Raw genomic sequence first — 9,703 nt, 5'->3', positions numbered from 1 at the left:
AAGGAAGGAAAGACGAAAGGAAGAGAAGAAAGGGCGGTCACCTGAGAGCAGCACTGCATCGAATGAGTGGATGGTAAGCATCCCTAATACTGAGCAAAGGTAAAGGTGGTGGCAGATGCCATGAGGCACTTAGCCACAGCATTCATCTCCACAACTATAGGCCTTTGAACCTGTGGTGAGGTTTTCACCCAATATTCTGGGATACAAGGCCACATTTTCATCCATGTTACCACAGTTATCTCCCATAAGTTTTACCCTAGGAAGGCTACTCATTTTATCTACCTACCCACAAGGGACGAATGGACACCCGAGTCGAGTAACGCCAGCTGATCACACCAGGATTTGAACCCTCATGCTAATGGGTCAGCAGTTCTGCAGTTAGCAACACTGACCATTCAGTAGTAGTTAACTTGTAAAGTAAAACCTCGATATAACGGACTTCAATAGATCAAAACTCACTTCCATCGGAATCAAGCAGCTACCAGACTAAATTCTTATCTACTGGAAAAAGTCTGATAAAGCCAAAAGCAGTCCAGAATGCCTGACCACTTATGCTATGTTCACCACAATAAGGTAAATAAAAGACATGTTTATCAATGTACAGTACAGTATTGTTATATACAGTATATTATACCATTTGATTATTGTAGTGAATCAATAATACAGTACAGTATTGCAGTAGTGGTGAAAACAATTTAAAAACCATTGGTGCAATCTTGACTAATGTCTGATATATTGGAAAAAGCCTGGGTTAGCAGGGGAAGTCTGGATGTCGCTTTTATTGGAATGTCGCTTTTTTCGGAATGGCTAAGGCCCCAATTAGTCCATTATATTGAGGGTTTACTGTATTAGTAATTCATCATTTGCTCTTATACATCCAACATAAAAGTGTCTTAAAATAAGGACTGATTATGTAAGGAGACGTGACATGCAAACCTCGTCACTTGAAAAAATATTTTGGCAAGTGGAGCTTTTCAGACAATGAATGCTTAGCTTTGATTAATGCAATTACTGTATCAAGGATTGCAAAACCTGGTACCTGTAGTACACATATTTTATTATACAATAATTTCATCTCCTGTGGTTGTGAAATGTTTTAATCCCAGTATGTTGCAGAACACCAGAAAAACCCATAAAAAGTGAAAGATTACTCATATCAAACTTTTGTTTTTATAAGACTGGGTCTTCCCTAATTAGGCAAAAATTAAGGATATGATGGTAATTTACAGTATGCAGATATTGGTATGTATACATACTGTACATAGCTGTTATATAGCACTATCCAGTATTCTGTTGTGCACATACTGCTCAATTATGAACTTGCTAGGTCAGTCCCATACTTCCTCCATCAAACTGAAGGGATTTGAGATTTATAATAATCATGGAGACAACCTGCATGCAGCCTTACTGATGCAAGTATAACTGAATCAGCCTTCATTTACTGGCATTGCATCTAACCACTTTTTATCAAAGTCATGAGGTTAGTTGCTAAGTTAACTTACCCAGTGTTAAAGGAGGAATCTGGAACCCAAATGCCTTACACACTTCATTAAGATTTAATGTACTTATGCTAAAAATCTTCTTCAGTTTATGACACTGGTAGGCTCTCACAAATTTCTTGAATGCTAACTTTCCCAGCTGTTGTATTTCCAAATCATTTTTGACAAAACTGTAGACCTGAAAAAAAAAAAAAAATGTAAATAAATAAACTGGAGTCAAACTATCATTTATAATGTGTACAGACTTATACATTAATATGGCGTTATTCTAATAATTGGTACTGATGACAACACCGGATTACATAATACCTGGTTTTACCAGGTATTGTGTAATCCAGTGTTGTCATCAGTAATACAGTAGTAATCTCTCAATTATCCAGATGGCCATTACCCGGACAATCCATTAACCAGACGCTGTGATCTGGCTGTTTGAAACCATTATTTGTACATTTTTTCATGATATCCAGAGAAAATGCTTGTGTCTGGACGGAAATTATGGTCGAGAGAAAAATTTCCACCCAGACGGGCTGGAATAGCCCACTGGTGCTGCCGTGTCTGGCTGGTTAGTTTACCCAACGTCCGCTAGAGAACCCACTCACCCGGCTCAGTTCCCACACAGCGATTGTTTAGTAAACTGATCCTCTCAAACAGCTGTCATGGTGGCATACGTGGTAGTTTTTGTGGTTGTTTCCTACCTGTTTCAGGCCTTGCTATTCCTTGCATGCCTTTTCCTAGGGTGTGTGATGATGGCCCCTTCACCAGGGAAAAGGAAGAGGGTAGTGTTGACTCTGGAGAAGCAGGAGATCCTGAGTAAGACTGATGTGGGATAGTCGAATCGTGAGTATTGATGATTTTATTCTAGCTTACTGTACTGTACCATGATTTTATTTTATTTTACCATGTAAGTGCATTTAAGTATTTGGATAGTGTGATGAGTAAGGATGGAAGTTTGGAGGGTGAAGTGCTTGAAAGGGTACAACAAGGAAGAAAGGTTGCTGGTTCCCTGAAAGCAGTGATAAGAAACGGGGAAGTGAGCATGGAAGTGAAAAAGTTACTTATGGAAATGAAGCTTGGACCTTGTTGGTGGGACAGAAGTCAAGAGTAAGAGCAGTGGAAATGAGATATTTGAGAGAAGCATGTGGTGTAGGGTGGGTCAAAAATTTAAAATTCAACAAAACATGGTTATTTTGATGACCTACAGTATGTTTTCATATGAACTAATTATATTTTAAAAAATGAGTGAGTGGTACTCCAGCAACTATCAATTTAGTTTTTGCAACACTAACACTCCAAGCATTCAGTGATTATCAGTAATTGGCAACTCTATAAATGATAACCCATTGTTTTGAATTTCTGTTACCAACTACACAAACTGGTACTAGTTTACAGTTTTGAATTTTGTATGAGTTTGTGCATTTTACTGGAATCACAGCCAGTTGCAGCACATCAGAAAGCATGAAAGACTCTTTTCAGCTCATCACGCAGTCTTCCGGTAAATCAGTTGCACACTGGCTGTGATGTCATAAGGGCATATTAGGAACATAAATCCACAAATCCGTCACTGAGCACACAAGTCTATGCGGAAACTGTTGCACTTGAAGTAGCAGGAATTTATGAGAAAGCTTCCATCTTAGCTATTGATTACACCAGTGTTGTTATTCGTGTGAAATGCCTGATAGCAAAGACACAGGAGGTTAGGAAACAACCAGTGAGCAAAGGACTTCCAACACCTACATAGAGAAACTCGCTAGGTTTGACATCTTATTTGACATTAGTCACTGCAAATGTTTCAAAAACTTCAATGCACATGAGAGGCCAGAGTGTCAATGCGCTGTAGCAGACAAGATATTGCCTGAGGAGTGGCCTTTCTGGGTTGACCAAAATAGTTGCAGAAAAATGTATATTGGTGGAATAGACCGGAAGAAGACACAACAAAATATGTGTGCAGCAAATAGAGTGAGGAGAAGGAAGCTCTATGAAGAGTCCACTAGAGATACTAAGCAAAATAATGAAGATATAATGACAGCTTGTATGGTCAAAAGTGATGCCTGTCATGAACAATATGATCAATATGTTGATGATGATCCTGCAGAAGTAGATGGAAGCCAACAGTCAGAACAGTGTCAGAACAGATTAGTCTATCCTGAGTAGTCGTGCAGCTGATCGATGTCAAGTAAGCAACAGAAACATCTGCTCCACTGTGAATGCAGCACTGAAAGATATGAATATTCTTTGTGAAGAAAATAAAAGTTGATCCCAGTAAACTCTGCCATCAGAGAAAATACTGGAGAGACGTCACACTGCAGTAGCATGAAAATGACTTGAAGGAGATCGTTTGCATTGGTTTCGATGGAAAAATCAATCAGACTCTCAAGAAAACCCCAGATGGTCAAAGAATCTGGAGGGAAGACAAACTCAGTAGTTGCTTTTCCTGATGCCGTTTACATTGATCACGTTTCTCCCGAAAGTGGAAGAGCAGCAGAGATTCCCAAGGAAGTCATGTCTGTCATTCAAGAAACAGATTCAACAGACTCGTTGCACGCTATCGTCTGAGATGGGACAAAGGTCAATACTGGAAAGAGAAATGGAGTGATCCGTGAGCTTGAAACACAGCTTGGCAGACCACTACAGTGGCTTGTTTGTTTCTTGCATCTTGCTGACATCATTTTCCAAATGTATTTCGAGGCAGTTGATGGTTCGACAACAGGTCCACAAGGCTGCAGAGAAGAAGTAGGTCAATCATTTGAATATGACCCAAAAGATCTTCCAGTTGTTGGTTATGAACATGTTGCTGGAAAAATTTGCATTTTACCAGAAGGAGTTGTAAGTGATCTCAGCAAAGCTCAGGGCTACCTGTATCATTCATGTTTGGCAGTACAATTTCCAAGTGGAGATACTAATGAAGGTGTGGGACGATCTGCACAATCAGGACCGCTAAATCATGCCAGGTGGCTTACGAGAGCTAATCACATAGTGCGGGTTTACATGTCAAAAGAGCAACCATCACCAACCCTAAAACGTCTCGTTTCATTCATTGTGAACTACTATGCTACTGTGTGGTTCAAGGTGAAAGCCAACAGCTCGTGTCAGGATGGAGCCAAAAATTTCTTCTTCAAGGTGGAGCTTCTTCAAAAGCTGCCACTGGAGGATCAGGCAATCATTCGCCCTGTGCTTGCCAATAACAGCTACTTCTGCCACCCAGAGAACATCCGGTTGTCGGCTGTTGCTGATGAAGATGTTGGCGTACACTTGATGCGATCAAGCTGATGAAACAAGCAGATGAATGAGAATGATGACCAAGCCTCAGTTAGAATATTTGAAAAATCGGCACCAAAGATAAACTTCGAAAGCTTTCTTCTGCCACAGTTCCTCCATTGCTGCAGAACAGACTGGACCAAATAGACGAAAGGAATTTAATGCAATTGCATTTTGTGAAACGAAACTAACGTCGAGCATCGAACACCTGTACTCCATTCCGAATTATACTATGTTTACTAACAATGTGTCCCGAAATAGTGGGGGACTGGCGCTGTATGTATTGTCATCTCATCGACCGATTGAGCGGCATGATTTGAAAAGAAAAGAACATTATATTGAAACATTATTTGTCGAAATTAAATCTCACACTAAGAGCATCATAATAGGAGCTCTTTATAGAAGACCTCAAAGCAATGCTGAACAGTTTTTAGACTCGCTGAACCACCTTCTTGATGTAATAGAAGGGGAACAGAAAACCTGTTATTTAATGGGAGATTTTAACATTGGCTTAATAAAACATGCAAATTACAAACTAGCCTCAGATTTGATATCAATAATGAATAGTAAATTCTACTATACAGCAGTAATTCATCCTACTAGAGTAACCTGCCAGTCAGCTACATTAATCGATCAAATCTGGACTAATAACATTAGTAGAAATATAACTAATGGTATATATGTTTGTGATATCTCAGAGCATTTTCCCATATTTTCCGCGTTTTCACTGAATATAAAGCCTCCAGACAAGAAAATAATAAAAAGATATAGGGATTTCACGGATGACAATATAGAAATTTTTAAACAAGAACTAATAAAAGTAGATTGGTCTTGCATTTATAAGACCAGCAATTTCGCAACCTGCTTCGATTTCTTTTATCAGAATTATATAACCATTTTCGAAAAATGTTTCCCAGAAAAGACAATTCACATAAAGCAAAAATATAATGATAAACCATACATAACTCATGAAATTAAAGCTATGATTAAAGAACGCAACCGCTTACAACGTAAATATCTAAAGAAACCGATTACATATGGTGACATATACCGTAAAGTAAGAAATAAAGTAACCCAATCAATTAAGACTGCTAAAGGAAATTATTATAAAAGTAAACTAGCAACCTCGGCAGGGGACTCTAAAAAGACTTGGAACATAGTAAATTCAGTATTAATGAGGAGAGGGCACACTGAGCTTAATCATGCAGGAAATATTACTGCTAATTCAATCAATGACTATTTTACCAATATAGGTAAAGAATTAGCAAAGAATATTACCCAGACTCAAACTAAGTTCCAGGCATATCTTCCTGAACTTCAGATAAATGAGCTAACTTTCAGGGAAGTCACTACTGATGAAATCAATAAAGTTGTTATGAATATGCGTGATTCAGCCGCTGGGCATGACAATATTCCTGTGAAGGTGCTGAAGAGGTCTATAACAATTTTGTGTCCTATTTTAACTCATTTATGTAATTTGTCTTTTGCTACTAGAATCTTTCCTGATCAGTTGAAGTTAGCGAGAGTAATACCAATACACAAGTCAGGCCCTCGTGATACACCTGAAAATTCTAGGCCTGTTTCGGTCCTGCCTTCTCTAAGTAAAATTATTGAGAGGCCAGTCTGTGACAGATTAATTGATTTTCTAGAAGAAAGAGGTATGCTCTCCGATGATCAGTATGGGTTCCGTAGACGGAGATCCACACAAGATGCTCTTTTGTCTTTCACGGATCACATTTTGTCAGCCTTTGATAAAAACGAGTTCACTATAAGTCTGTTTCTGGATTTAACCAAGGCTTTCGATACAGTGGACCATAAAATATAACTTGAGAAATTGACACACTATGGTATTACAGGGAAAGCACTTGACTGGTTCCAGAGTTATCTGGCTAAACATAAACAATTTGTTTATTTTAATAATCAAACATCTTCCACTACTGAAATAAATGTAGGGGTGCCACAAGGCTCGATCTTAGGGCCTGTATTATTTTTAATCTACCTCAATGATATCACAAACACAACAAAAAGGCTAAAACATGTACTATTTGCTGATGACAGTACTTTCTACTTAAGCCACAGTAATATAAACACTCTTACAAATACCTTAACTGAAGAAATATCTAAGGTGGTACAGTGGATTTCAGCCAATAAGCTAACATTAAATATAAATAAGACTTACTTTACTGTATTCCACAGACATAAGAAAATAAATCACAGTGTTCAAGTAGTTATCAATAATAACAGCATTAAAAAAGTAACAGAAACCAAATTTTTGGGTATAGTATTAGACAATAAATTACTGTGGAATAAGCATATCATCCAAATTAGAAATAAAGTATTAAGGTACTGTGGCATTATATATCAAACAAGGAATAAATTAAACAAACAGTCAATGATTTTGATATATTATTCATTAGTGTATACTCATTTAGTATATTGTCATGCAGTGTGGGGAGCGGCAAGTAAAACAGCTCTGAAACCTTTAGAAACAGCTCAGAAGCAAATCATGAGGGCAATCGAACGAGTAGGCCGCAACGAGCATACGAATGATATATTTTATAATAATAACATACTTAAGATGAAAGAAATCAATGAACTGGTATGTGCAGTATATGTGTATAAATGCATTAATGGTCTTGTTGACAATAACTCATTCTTTGTACACACTCCACCTACAAGATACCATTATAGAAATACAGAACCTTTAGTTGTACCTTTCATGCCGTCTTTACAATCTCAGAGTAATATTAGGTATCATGGTGCAAAAATATTCAATTCCCTGCCAGACGACATAGTAAAAAAAACTACTGTAGATAACTTTAAAAGCAGTCTAAAAAAGTACCTCATAAAATCATATGTAGCTCATAGTCCCGTACAACATTCTCAACAATAATTAGTTATCAAAAGCCAGTAAATAAAATTAATATAGCTGACAATCAACATAATAAAACTTGAAACTATATATGTTTATATATGTATATATGCATGTGTGCGTGTGTGTGTGCGTGTGTATATGTATATGTATATGTATGTATGTATTGCCTATTGCCTCTCAGTGTCCCAGAATAATCCAATGATGGAAAACATTTATATATATATAAAATATTCACTGGCTCTTATAAGATGAAATTTTTCATCAAAGAGCTAGGTCATATCTTGTATACTAGGAATTTTCTGTAACTGTATTTCTATGGACCAAATAAAAAAGATTATCTATCTATCTATCATACTGGACGTGTAACCTTGCCATTCCCAAGAAGTGGAATGCTGCGTCAAGGACGTCACATCCACCACATGTAAAGTATTTGGGCATGAATCATGTCATGGTATGCTCGTCCAATGTAAGTGATCTAGCAGCTTGTTTCCAAAGCGTGAAAATAAATAAAACTTTTGATGTGCTCAACTGATCATGCCATTTCTAATATTCTTTTTATTTTTCATGAAATAACACCTTTCATATGATTTGAATACATTTATTTCAACTGTTACTTTTATTTTTAAAATTAGATTTAACACAAAAATTGCATTTTAATTCATCCAAAAAAATAGCATGTGTTAAGTTTTTTGAGAAATAGCTCTGTTATTAGATCCAAATTGCTGCAATGGGCACGTACATATCGAAACATTTTTTTCGTAGTGTTACTGTCATTGTAAGGGAGCACCATTCTGACTATGTTTCAACCTGGCACCCCTAAGTTGGTTCCTTTACAACCCACCCTAATGTGGAGTCACATGAAGAAACAGACTGACGAATGAGGATGTGAAGGAGTGTTGTGGTGTGGATGTGGATGTGATAGGAAGCGTTAGGAGAGACACACCGAGGTGGTTTTGCCATGTGGAGAGGATGGAGAGTGAAAGACTGACAAGGAGAGTGTATGTGATTGAGGTGGAGGGGGGAAAAGGGAGGGGGAGGTCATAGATGAGATGGAGGGATAGAGTGGAGAGGTATATGAAAGAGGGGGCTGTGAGCTGGGAGCAGGGCAGTGAAATGGCAGGGGACAGGATGACGTGGAGGCGATTTGTTTGTGGTCACCCCTTCCGGGATTAAGGCATCTGGCAACAGATAGACGGATAGTCCATGATTTTATTCCAGTTTACCATTACTTTTGTATGCCCACTGCATTTTTCTTGTGTAGCCATTTTTTTTCATGTTTTCATGTCACTGCAGTGTATGTCCCTGCAGTGGTGAGTGCTTGACTGTGGTTGATGGGTCTTCTTTACCACAACAACTGCTTGGCTGTAGTTTATAGGCCTGCTTGACCAGATAGAGTGGTGTTAAACTACAAGAACAAGTGTTGTATGATGTACTATAGTGGCCTTTTACTCTGGCTTTCAAAGTTATGTACACTCGATCAAAAAAGTATCGGTGCACAGGGGGTGCGATGCCTACCGAAAAGGTTTGAACAACTGCTGACATTACCAACGTCTCATTGTGTATCATCAGTGTCTGTCTATATAAACATTACATTTGCTATAAGTTTGCAAGTGGATATTGCTAGTTGGCAATATATAACACCTCCCGACATCAGGGCTACCAACGTGTGGTAGGTCGGATACTAATATTTCAGTGACCTTCGTTCTGTGGTCCCAAATGTTTCACGCATGTTGTGCACCAATACTTTTGTGACCGAGTGTACAAAGGGGGACCAGGGAAGAAGTCCATTATTCAGACGGAGCCATTATCTGGACATGCCTTTGGCTCTATTATGTTGAATGATTGAGGGATTACTGTATCTTAATTTGAAACCACCCCGTATAACTGACAGAACAACATGGCAAACCATATGATTAACTCAATACCTCTGCTATCCTATGATGATGTAACCAGCCACCCTGTTGATCACTAATCTCACAACCATGTACAAATACTGTAATACATGTATATAAAGGACTCATTTGAAACATTAACTCTTTAAAAACTGAGCTACCATTAATCTTTTGAAACTAGT

At 38.0% G+C, this 9,703-nt stretch overlaps 1 protein-coding gene across 4 annotated transcripts in view; it reads right to left on the bottom strand.

Annotated features, from left to right (window-relative positions):
• Positions 1–582: 582 nt before the first annotated feature.
• The window catches only part of LOC145399065 (putative ATP-dependent RNA helicase pitchoune), a 94,043-nt gene continuing 84,922 nt past the window's right edge, over positions 583–9,703 (bottom strand). For 3 of the 4 annotated variants that reach the window (XM_080271812.1, XM_080271813.1, XM_080271814.1), the window contains one exon: positions 583–1,677. In XM_080271812.1, the coding sequence (XP_080127938.1) occupies positions 1,489–1,677 (189 nt within the window). In that variant the 3' untranslated portion in view covers positions 583–1,488. Of the gene's footprint in view, positions 1,678–2,194; positions 2,288–9,703 lie in introns of all 4 variants that reach the window. The other variant, XR_013897222.1, reaches the window with a different exon arrangement.

The sequence above is a fragment of the Coenobita brevimanus genome, chromosome 47 (genome assembly GCF_032717465.1).
Source record: "Coenobita brevimanus isolate Jiangsu-jjx chromosome 47, ASM3271746v2, whole genome shotgun sequence".
NCBI classification, from domain to species: Eukaryota; Metazoa; Arthropoda; class Malacostraca; order Decapoda; family Coenobitidae; genus Coenobita; species Coenobita brevimanus.
The sequence above is the reverse complement of the archived record's forward strand: the minus strand, read 5'-3'. Positions and strand labels throughout refer to the sequence as shown.